This window comes from Triturus cristatus, chromosome 4_1 (genome assembly GCF_964204655.1).
Source record: "Triturus cristatus chromosome 4_1, aTriCri1.1, whole genome shotgun sequence".
In the NCBI taxonomy this organism is placed as follows: Eukaryota; Metazoa; Chordata; class Amphibia; order Caudata; family Salamandridae; genus Triturus; species Triturus cristatus.
The window spans coordinates 1111166043-1111178711 of record NC_140585.1 but is presented as its reverse complement, the minus strand read 5'-3'; the positions used below and the strand labels follow the sequence as shown (position 1 = coordinate 1111178711).

General features: G+C 44.2%; 1 protein-coding gene across 2 annotated transcripts in view; it reads right to left on the bottom strand.

Annotated features, from left to right (window-relative positions):
* Window positions 1-12669, bottom strand: part of LOC146856095 (chloride anion exchanger-like) — a 503531-nt gene that overhangs the window by 66175 nt on the left and 424687 nt on the right. For both annotated transcript variants that reach the window (XM_085654115.1, XM_085654116.1), the window contains one exon: window positions 6058-6294. In XM_085654115.1, coding sequence (XP_085510241.1) covers window positions 6058-6294 — 237 coding nt within the window. The remainder of the gene's footprint in view (window positions 1-6057; window positions 6295-12669) is intronic.

Below are 12669 nucleotides of genomic sequence, written 5' to 3'. Positions count from 1 at the left end.
GGGCACATGCAGTTTCTCCCACAATGGCATGCATCAAGGAGCATGCAGTGTCACCCACAATGGCTTGCAGTAGGGTGCATGCAGTGTCTCCCACAGTGGCATGCAGCAGGGCGCATGCAGTGTCTCCCACAATGGCATGCAGCGGGGCACATGCAGTGTCTCCCACAATGGCATGCAGCAGGGTGCATGCAGTGCCTCCCAAAATGGCATGCAGGAGGGTGCATGCAATGTCACCCACGATGGCTTACAGTAGGGTGCATGTAGTGTCTCATGCAAGTACATGCAGCAGGGCGCATGCAGTGTCTCCCACAATGGCATGCAGTGGGGAACATGCAGTGTTTCCCACAATGGCATGCAGCAGGCGCATGCAGTGTTTCCCACAATGGCATGCAGCAGGGCGCATGCAGTGTCTCCCACAATGGCATGCAGCGGGGCACATGCAGTGTCTCCCTCAAAGGCATGCAGCGGGGCACATGCAGTGTCTCCCTCAAAGGCATGCAGCGGGGCACATGCAGTGTCTCCCACAATGGCCTGAAGTGGGGCACATGCAATTTCTCCCACAATGGCATGCATCAAGGAGCATGCAGTGTCACCCACAATGGCTTGCAGTAGGGTGCATGCAGTGTCTCCCACAGTGGCATGCAGCAGGGCGCATGCAGTGTCTCCCACAATGGCATGCAGCGGGGCACATGCAGTGTCTCCCACAATGGCATGCAGCGGGGCACATGCAGTGTCTCCCACAATGGCATGCAGCAGGGTGCATGCAGTGTCTCCCACAATGGCATGCAGCGGGGTGCATGCAATGTCTCCCACAATGGCACGCAGCAGGGTGCATGCAGTGTCTCCCACAATGGCTTGCAGCACAGCACATGCATTGTCTCCCACAATGGCATGCAGCAGGGTGCATGCCGTGTCTCCCACAATGGCATGCAGCAAGGCGCATGCAGTGTCTCCCTGAATGGCATGCAGCTGGGCGCATACTGTGTCACCCACGATGGCTTGCAGCAAAGCAGGCGTGGTGGCAAACAGTCACCTTACGAACCACCATTGATATCCACGTGCGGTTTATGAGACATTTTCTAAATCAGAACCGTGTCTTTCGTGACCAGAGAGGCCGGTAGTGAAGCACGGAGTGGGTCACAACTCTTGCATGTTTGTTGCCCAGCGGACAGAACTCCAGGATACAACGATCACAGCTTTGCAGGGAACAGGGTGTCTCCGTTCCTGGAAGCTATCTTATCTGGAGGATGGGTTGTAAATGGGACCTCCTCCTGATAACCTCATGTACAGCATATTTATTCTCTTAGTGACACTCATAGTTGTCACAAACAAGTCTCAGCACCGGTGCAGAAGTTCATTCCCTGCACTAACAGACCTCCTTGACATCCATAGACGGGTGACTGGCAGTGCCAGTCTGATCCAAACACAACTCATTCGACAGCAGCAAGCTGGGATGCTCATGGGCTAAAATCAAAGACAGGAGATCTGGAATACATTGTTTATCACCCAACACGATAGGGGCTGTATACTATACACAAGGGTGACTACTCAGTCCACAAGAATGGCGTAGACCCCTTAAGCAGCTTTATGCTTTAGTACATGTGGAACACACTCTCCCCAAAAATTAAAAGCCACTGAGCAGCAGTCCTGTGAATAGACCTCCTTGAAGATTAATAATATAGACATTGAGCTAGCTATCTTTCACCAAAAATCAAATAAAGCCCTTGGCCCCGAGTTTATTCCAGTGGACTCAATAAAACAGAGCCTAAATTATGGGCCAAAGCCCTAACTAAGGTATTTAATGTTGCACTCACAACTGATACTATTCCTTGCTTTTGGCGTTTAGCAAGAGATAAAGAGGGCGTCCGGAATATCGGCCAATGGCCTCTTTGAATGGAGCAGGCGCAAGTGAAACAGTTGGGCATGTCCCGTTTAAGCGGCTACAAGATTGGATTGACACCCAGTCCATCCTTGTCGATAAGCAGGCAGGATTCCGTAAGGGAATCGCTACGATTGAACAGGCTATCAGATTCGATTCAGTTGCTTCAAAATCTGTATACATAGAATGCCCTTAACTGTGACCTTTGTTGACCTCAAGCCGGCGTTCGATTTAGCCAACAGTTTAATATTGTGGCAAAGATGACAACTACAGTTGCACAGCCCCTTATTAAATGCATTAAAAAACTTGCACACAGTTGCCACAGCCGAAATCCAGTATTGAGGTAATGGGGAAGGCAAGGAAATGATTTCCAATTCCTCTGTCCATCGCCAAGGGGGCGGTTCAGCATCTCTGCTTCTCACGCTATTCCTGAATGATATTGGTGGACACCTCGAGGGTTTGAACCTTCATTGTCTGAGGTGTAGGGACCCCTACTCCATTGTATGCTGATGAAGCAGTCCTTCTTACTCTTACTGAACGTTTGACATATATACACTAATCAAAAGCTTCAGAGATTACTGCAAAAAGAAGCAATCACAGACTCCAGAGGTAAGGGCGCGGGCGGTGGGTGCTGTAGCACCCTCAGTAAGAGCCATGCTAGAGTTCAGAAGATGAATGAGCTATAAAGATGCCTTTCCGTTTTTGTTTGTATCTAGTTACATTTGCTGTGCGTTCAAAAGCAGGGGTAACATGCAAAGCTAGGTCTTCTGACAAATTGATACTTGTTTTTTTAACATGGAGATTGGGGATTATTTTTATTTTTCTGACTGCAGAGTAAGAGGATTTTGTAAAGTGAACTATGTGACAGTCTTGCTGGCGTACAGGAAGTGTGAAAGGAAAGGCTGTAGGAGGTCTATTTTTTCCAAAACACAACACAAGTTATCATTTGTGCCTTATATGGTTTCATCAATAAAGCTGAATGTCTGTGCAAATTTCTTGCCAAATTAGATGAAACATATGCTGTCTGTGACAGTGCTCCCACACACAATGGTTTGGTAATATTCTTTACTTGCACGCCCCCTTGTCCTTTCCTTACTGGATACCCAAACTCTGTTTCCAACAGTGTGTTTGTAACGGTTTTAAACTGGAAATCCAGAGGGTTGGGCGCTCTGTACATGCTTATTCTCTTGTGTACTGCTTTCATTTAATTTGTTATGGTTTATTGATTTTCACTTCTCACTGCACAGTCACTTCGAGCACCTTTTTGTTTGTATACAATACGACGACCAGTATTTCCCAAGATTGATACAAAATTGAAACATCTGCATTGCTGTTGGACACATTTCTGTTGGGATTATTGATCGGATTCATTCTTTCATGCAGTGCAAAATCCATGACTGTGCAAGACGGTTTTCTTTGAATTTGAAATCCTGGAACTGCATCTGTTTTGTATGTAACACTGATGACAGCATCCACACTCTGAAAGTTATTGACAGTCAATGTTCCTGTCAAATCTGACATCCTAGGTGAGGTATTCCCCCAAACATCTTGCCTTCATCCCTCCTGATTCCTGAATTTAGTTTTGTTGGCATTAGGACTCTGTGCACTTTTAGCCAGTGCTAAAGTGCTTCTGTTCTCTCCCTAAAACATGGCAAAATTGGCTTGCAAATGATTGGCACATTTAATTTACTTATAAGGTCCTAGTATGTGGTACTACATGTACCCAGCCAGGGCCTGTAAATAAAATGCTAGAAGTGGACCTGCAGCACTTGTGCCACCCACTAAAGTAGCCCTTTAAAACATGTCTCATGCCTTCCACTGCAGCCTATAGTGCAGTTTTAAACTGCCATTGTGACCTGGCAAAACAAAAACGATTTTCCTAGGCCAAAACCTTTCTCTTTAATACTTGTAAGTAACCCCTAATGTAAGCCCTAAAAGCCCAAAGAGTAGGGTGCTTTGTATTTAAAAACTAGGACAAGTGGGTTTACGTTTTCAATGTCCTGGTAGTGAATAACTCCTACATTTGTTTTTCACTAGTGTAAGGTCTGTCTCTCACATTGTGTAACATTGGGTTACCTTATTACATGTAACAAGTGCTAACTTGGGATTTGGAGCAGATAGAGATATGTTTAGACTCAAATCAATTGTAAGTTAGAATCCTCTTTAATGGCAAAGTCACATTTTAAGTCACAATAGGAAAATGCCACATTTAGAAAGTTGATTTGGGAAAAAGGGGGGAAAAAGGGGGTGGTGATGGACAGAGTTTCTGAATGATGCAGAATACTCTTACCAAGTCAAGAGATCATGGTTTTAATCCATCACCGTTTTTTAGCTCACTGCACCATCCCAGCTCAGAACCTGGCTACATGCAAATTAGTCTGTACCTGTCCCAGTGCAGGATGGGAACAGGGCAAACCAAACTACCAAGCCAATTCTTATACTGGGAAGGAAACAAGCTTCCGGGGACCGGTTTCTGGCATCACAGCCTTCGTCAGCCCGGCTTGCCTGAATCCTGATGGTGCAATGAGCAAGGGACTCACGTCTGAGCATACCCTCCCACACTGAGTGTGGATAAAACCGATTTGGGAAAAAGGGGGTGGTGATGGACAGAGTTTCTGAATGATGCAGAATACTCTTACCAAGTCAAGAGATCATGGTTTTAATCCATCACCGTTTTTTAGCTCACTGCACCATCCCAGCTCAGAACCTGGCTACATGCAAATTAGTCTGTACCTGTCCCAGTGCATGATGGGAACAGGGCAAACCAAACTACCAAGCCAATTCTTATACTGGGAAGGAAACAAGCTTCCGGGGACCGGTTTCTGGCATCACAGCCTTCGTCAGCCCGGCTTGCCACATTTAGAAAGTTGGCAATTTTTTGTCCTAACCATTTATGACTCTGCCAGGGTCCTGGATCACATGACTGTGAATGGCTCTGCTGTTGGGCGTTAGGCATTTATTCCAGACATTGAGACCATCTGGGACTAGGTGTGGGCAGGAATGGGTTATCCTGCCAGGATGGCTGGGGACTGAGCTGTTCCCTGCCTCACTTAATTTCAAAGAGCTTGCCTCCAGCAGAAAGGACCCTGACACCATCTTTTTGTCACCCCAGACGTCTTTGAGCCCTGGTAGGGAAAGGAAGGGAAGAACTGTCCAGAAACAGATGTGGGGATAACATAGGCTATCCCCCTACTTCAAAGTCTGGCACCAGGTATAAATGTTGGACCCTTAGGGCACCTCTTCAGTAAATACTTCAGAAGGACTGCCTTGACCCCCAGAGGAATGCACTACTGTTACCAGAGGATTGCCCTGCTACTTGAAGGACTGCTTGAAGGAGAACTAGACAATCTCCTTGACACTGGGGCCACTAGAAGTGCCTCCAAGGGCTAGTTGGCTGGCCTCCTGTGCGAGCTACAGTGACATAACGAGCTCCTGAGTCCTTGGCTAATTCTTATTTTATCACAGTATCCAGATTCATAGGTGTTTTACATGCATTAAGGTAACAAATGTGTCCTCTCTGTGATGCAATTTTCAGAGTTGATCTTCTCCGCTCCTAATTTTCTCATTATCTATAATTGCTGCCAACCCTTTTCATGAACAGTCACATTGCCATCAATAAAAGTCCATTTAAAATTTGAATTATCCAGAATGTGTGCATATTCTGAGTTACCTAGAATCTGTGCATACCTGTATAATCACAAAATTGCACATACTATGTGTTATCCAAATGTGAGCATAACAATTAATATCTGGTAATTGTTAATACTATGCAGTATCCCAATTTCTTGCATTTCACGCATAATCTGTGTTATACTGGGTTATCCAGGACATGTGTGTGTAATTGTTGGCATCCTTTTTGCAAAGCATGTACTATCTGTAACGTGTAGACAACACAAATTATCCTGAACGAGTTCACGCTGTAGATTATACACGATTTTCATTATGCTATGAGGTATCCAGGATTGGACGTCAGGACTCACTGAGTGCACAGAGCCTCAACACATTGTGTTAACTCATTTTTTAAGCATTTGACATCCATAATGTTCCTCTGTAACCATTTTATCATGTGGGGTGCTTCCCCTTCTCCTGTCACTCTCTTAGCGTGGTGAATACTGGATGCAGCAAACAGTAAGGGTAGTATGGACATTTTAACAAAACGTTATATGAAAAGAAATTACCGCTTTGATGCCCTTCATGGCGGAAAGATCCAAAAACGAGACAGCTCCAAAGTCGATGATCACACTATGGACATCAATCTTGGGCACAATGATGTTCACTGGGAGGTCTTTCTTCCAGTCTATGGTAATTGGCAGGTCAGCAGTGTATGTGGGCAGGTCCAGCTCTTCTACTTGGTTGTTGTCGAGTTCTTCATCATCAGTGTCTTGATATTCATAACTAGTGTTGATGATTCCTTCCTTTTAATACAATCAACAGATACACAAATATGTTATGTTTGAGTGAAGAGACTTCAAAATTGGGCATTATCAAGAAAAGTCAAGATACGAGATATTAAGCATGTTTGGTGATATATATAAAAAAGTGACTTGTTTAGAATTTGGTGTGGCAGAGGAAGGGGCACAGGGCATGCATGTTGGCATGCACTGTGACACACAAGTGGAAAAGAAAGCACGGTAGTTGGGAAATTGAAGGAGAAAAAAGAAGAGTATGAAAAAACCCCATTATGAACACAAATATGGCAATATATGAGACATCTCTTCTTATCCTAAACTGTAAAAGACTACTGACATGTATCAAAAAACGATAAGCTGCAATGTCCATGACCACAAATCCAATGCACCGGCCACTGTGATGTTGTATATGGAACAAACTGAGGCATTGATACGTTTGCTTTAGGAAAGCCACAAATTGGTGAAGAAGTCAAAAAACATGTCAAAGTTGCTGGACTCTGTAATTTTCTAGTGGTTACAGTGAGATACACACAGTGAGCAAGGTGGATTGAAGCATAACACGCAATTTTAAAAAACATAAGTGGATTAGAACAGCACACATTAAATGAGTTCCAGACACATGAGGTAAAATAAATAATGGGTGGTGGGGGAGGAGCAAGCCAACTGAGGTAGGTTTTCAGGCCCTTTCTATTGATAATGACACAACTATTAGTTTTTATGAGCAATTTGACACTTTTCTGTAGACCTTTTATATATAGGTGGGGATTTCAACATCATCATTGAGCCCTCACGTGACACTTACACACAAACCTTTATAAACATAAGACAAGAGCTACTTTGACGTGCTATTCTGGTGATAGATTCTTAGTGGTAAACAATGTTTCCAGCAGGGATCAGACTTATTTCAAAGTTTAACTTGAATTTAATACCCCTTTGTGGCACTTGACTCTCTCAGGGTAGCGGGGCACAGCTGCCTAAGACTTACAGAGCTGAGGCTGTATGAATTAGTGACACTATTCTTAGGCATGCAGCAAGCAAGATTCAATAAAACATTGTCCACCTAATGCCTTTTTTCACTTTATTGCCCCCTAAAACCACAATGCATCCTCCACATATACTGTATCCAAAGTAAGGCCTAATGGCTTGGTCAGAGTGTCACCACAACAATAAAAGTGGAAATACACACTGAAAAACCCAATGCAACCATATAAGGTTGGCATCACCTTCCAAGGACATTGAACATAATAGATAATCAGCCTCTGCATTGTCATTGTTAATAAAGCACTGAAATGTTCAATACTATGCATTATAAATCCTTCTTCTACTTGTATACATTCTGCCAAACAAGCTAAGGTCCCAACAACAAAGCTCTTTGCACCTAAGTGCCCTCAAATTAAACAGGGATGTTTACAATGCCAGAAACGACTCCCCGGCTCACGCTTTTGACGCCCCGCAAGACTTAGCGAGGTACCCGCAACACCACATTAGGAATCGTTGGGCAGCTGATGCATGACTGACCACCCACAAACAACTTTCCAAAACAGTGATGCCCCTGCCCTTTCTGGTGCACCGCCACAAGGAATAGGCACATTTTTGCCTAGGTTGATTGACTTTATATGGCAATCTTTCACCCTAAGGCGATTTTCCAATGCGGACTCTGGGTCACGTCCATTTCCCTTCTTTCGCCCTGCAGTCCTTTAGGTTTATGTAGGTACCCGGCTCCAATTGAGCGCTAGTGGTGGCCTTTGTTGCAGAACAATGGGGAGCTCCCCACAAGCCTCCTCTTCTCTGCAGCTGGCATGGGAGCAGGCATGCTCAGTGATCTCTTGCCCACACAGACCACTAGTGGGAGTCTCAGGCCAGATATGCTACATCACCCCTGTGCATGGGGTGGGAGAAGCACTGTACATCTCCTGGAGTTTTCATCGGTGGAGTTTAGTGGTATTGCATTCCTTGTGGGTTCACGGGGCACTGGAGCCCACCCAGAGAAATCAAATATTCTGAGAGTGACTGTGCATGTTTTCCTTTTTTATCTTCAATCCAGTTCTTGTGGCACAGGAGCCCCCAGGGACAAATATAAACTTTATGAGGGGAACACCATGCATGTTCCCCCAGGCAATCTTCTCCCTGTGGCTCTGAGCTACCCCAGGGACTACGACAAAACTGCCTGGGCGGTGTACACATTTTCATTACCTGATTGCCCTGGGGGGCAACTGGGGGAAAAAGCCACTACCACACAGCTGTTGCCACACATTACCTTAACAAAGCGCGCCTTACAAAGTGTCTACCTTTACCATGCATAGCCTTTACCACGCATGGTTTAACAACCAGTATGTCTAGGCTTTCCTGTTTTCAGTTTCTATTTTTGGTACATTCTGGTGGGGTTTTTTCAAAACCTTAAAAAACAGTGGTTATCAGTGGTTACACATTTTCGGGCCATTAAAAACAAAAGAAACAGTGTTTTTCCGGTGTTTATGGAATTTTAATTTAATTTTAATTATTGCTTGCTTTCTGCACTGATAGTGCATGTATATAGGTAGCCTATGCACAGGGTATATGACGTCCAAACACATTTTTGCTGCACCAGAATGGACCACAAAGTCAATAGCATTCTTCATTAACTCTGAAGATTGTAAAGGTGCTTTCAGCATAACATCTAGCAAGTGACAAGGATCTCTTACAGGGAAGTCCTTCCGCTCAGGTATTGATTTTGACAGGCCATCATACAACTTTTTCATATACGTAGCTGAATTACTGCAAACACAAACAACATCACTCCAATCTGTATTGAACTTGGAAGGAACTTTTTTCAGCAGCATTCCAAGTGACACTGCATTCCATGTTTACCAAACGCCTGGTGTAATGTTTCCATCACTATCTCATATGCTTGGTGACAACATTCTTTTCACATATAGCTGTCACTACACCTTGAATTGAATGTTTAAAGATTGGGGTGTTTGGCAATTCACTTACAATCAATACTGACTCACTAGAAAAGGGGGCTGATGTTTCAAAGGATTTCACCCATTCTCTGTCTGTGGGTTAATGTGATGGTAGATATTAGGAATGATTTTTATGAAACAGCCATTTTACCTATCAGTGAAATCAAATGTAACCGACATTTCAAATATGATTTTGATATTTCCCGATTCTCTACAGTTTATAAAATAACTAAATAAGACCTAAAACATGCTTCTAAACACTGCATCTTTATACCAAAGACAACAAAACTGAAAAAATCAGAAGAAGAGACGATGTTTTAGTGACATCCCTAAACAACAAAACTCAAGCAGAATAACGTTTGCCCAGTCTTTCTTGATGTTACCTTGTATAACAAAGTTACAATGTATTGGCACTGTCAGGAAGAAATAAAAATTACTTTCACTCATCTGTTCCTTTCTATGAATGGCACTTAGTTTGTGGTTGCAAAGGCGTTTTTTCAGTGTTTATATGTTTACGCCGGTGATGGCTATTTTCCTTTCGGTGGGGTTTTATCAGTTATTATAGGTTTAAACCTAAAACCAGATAGCCTAAGTATGTCTTACCACACATACCTTTTCCAACGAAAATCGTTGTAAAGGTGGTAAAGGCATATGAGTGGTAAAGGTAGTCAGCCCAGTGCAGTGCAGATTTTATCCCCACCTCTTCAAAGAACAAACCTAATCACAGTCAAATGTCCTTGTGTGGTGAAGGATTTGATTTAGCGGCAGGAATAAAACAGAGAACATTTAGATATTGTGGACATAAACACTTGCGAAATTTGGTGGTCAAGTAGTTTGAAAATGGATGCTAGTAATAGTCAAATGAAACTGGGCCACAGTCCAGAGCTGACATAATCTTTCCCATTTTTAACAAGTTCCATATTCTATAAATTAATTCTCTCCAACTTGAACCCTTATTCTGCCTCCAGAGAGTTAGTATTGATTGCAAGGCTACAATTACAAAAAAGTGCCATTGTAAGTTGTTTCTACTTAAGGAAGAGCTAGCCCCTGTGTAAAGGGTGCCCAATAGTACAAGTGCTGGGTGACTAGGTAACTGAATGGTAAACATATTATTTAATAGATTTGAGCGTCCTCACAAAACTTGCATGAGAGACTCTAAATGTGCATACCAAAATGTGCAAACAGATAATTGTGTAATTGGTAAAATTCATTTTAATGATGCACAATAGCCCATGATGTGATAGGCTTGGTTTTATAGTGGAAACAACCCTACATGGCTATGCCCTTAATCCTGCACTGTCAGTGGGTTTACGGATACAGCCAGGCTGGTGCACACTGATAATAATTGCACCTCCTTGGGAAGGCACCCGCACTAAACCATGGAGCAGAGGCCTCTTTGAGTTAGACATTATAGCAGGGAGCAGAGGCTCACTGGAGAATGGTCCTGCCTGCATTACTTTATCGGGAGGAGGGCAAAGGGGTCTAGTGAAGGGGAAATGGCAAAATGCTTGCCTGATAAAATTTCCTTGTTGGACCTCCTTTGAGGTGAGAAATAAATATCTGTCATTCATTTCATATGTAGGTCTGTACTACAGACAGTTGTATCTGTCTGTAGGCAAACTAATTGTTTCCATTACAAAACATATATGTAGAGTGGGCTTTGGATAAGCCCTTTGCTCATGAGTGTGTGTTTTTTTTGTCTATCTCAGTTGTCTTCTCTAGGTTCAATGACTTTCCTCTGTATTCCTGTTTGTCCTGCCAGGAGCATAATGCTTTGATTGGATGAGCCGTATCCTTGGGGAGACTCTTGTTTATTTTACATTAAGTACTCCATTGGAGTGAAATTGTTTCCCTTCTTTTTATGAACGCACAGAGCTGTATGTATATTGGACCCATTCTTGATTCATCGGGGAAGCGACAGGGCTGCTAGTTCTCGCTGACCGTTTTTGCGTTAGTTATTGAAAAGTTTGTTAGTATACTGAGGACCGAAGGACAGGGCAAGGGTATTCATCTGTGGGACAGGGAGCATGTCATATCACTATATGCGGACGATAAGCTTTTTGAGAGATGCCAGTGAGGGGATATAGTAGGCAGAGGCAATCTTAGTTGGACTGAGCGAGGTTTTCGGCTCCAAACGAATTGGAACAAAACCTATGCACTCCCTGTGATAGTCTCCCTACAGGAACCCCCAGTGATTGTCCAATGATTGGGACTTAAGTGGGAACTCAGAGTTCTTCCCTACTTGGGAGTCAGAGTGTACCATGCAGATGCTGATACTAGGGAAGGTAACCCAGGCTGCGCCTGTGGGCTTTCAGAGGGAGTATAGCTTATGGGCGAACGCTGTGATTGCCCATCATGGCTAGGACTGCGCTGACTAAAATGATTGTACTACCTCAAGCCCTATATTACTTTGCAAATCTCCTGGTTTGGATTCCGTAGAGCTGGCTCCATTCCCTGAACGAGCTGCTCCAAAAGCTGATATGGAATGAGGGAAACAACAGGGTATCTGTGAGCACACTGCCCAGACCACCTCTGGCTGGAGGCCTTGGGATACTGCGCTGCGAATTCTATTATTATACGGCACAACTCCAGTGGCTAGCTAGATGGAAGGCTGGTACAGACGTGGGGAAACTGGGGGAGTTTGGATAGAACCACAGGGTGGGGACCTTCATGGCCATGCTTCTGGGGGTGAAAGTACTTCAACTGAAGAAACCAAGGTTGCTAGCTATAGCCCTCTGATTCTGGGGGAGTGCACTCAAATGTGTGGGCAGGCACACTCTGTATGCACTGGTAATGCCACTGGTGGGGCTTCCTACTGCCAGAGATGTATACTTCGCGACATGGTGGATGGAGGAATGGACGGGAGCGGACCTGCAGACTGTTATGCGGAGGGAACCTTTCAGGTTCTGGAGAATCTGACAGCTGCATCTCACCTCCCAGGCATGCAATTCCTGATGTATGGAGTACGGGTGTAGGTGAAACAATAGTTATTAAGGACATTGGGTCCAGAACCTCCCACGCATAACCTACTTCAGACGATTTTGACCTTCAGGGTAGGCAGACATTTAGCCTTCTGCTCATGATTATAGAAAGCCTGCCGAAGGCTTGTGCCACATGGGAACACATTATAGGCTGGCAATTCACAGGGAAAGAATTGGAAAGGGCATGGGTACATATTCACACCGTCTATATGAGCACCTGTTTTAAATACACCCAGTTCAATTATTTGCACACCATATACCTCACACTACATCGCCTGCACATTATGCTGAACATCACTGACATTAGTTGCTCTAGATGTCATATTGTCGAATGGGAATATCGCAGGCAGGTGACCAGAAAGGTGGGCAACAGGTTCCTTGATTTAGCACTGAGCTTAGCTCGTAGAGATATAGCCAGATACTGGAAATCACCTAAGGTCCCTCCACCTAGAAGAGGG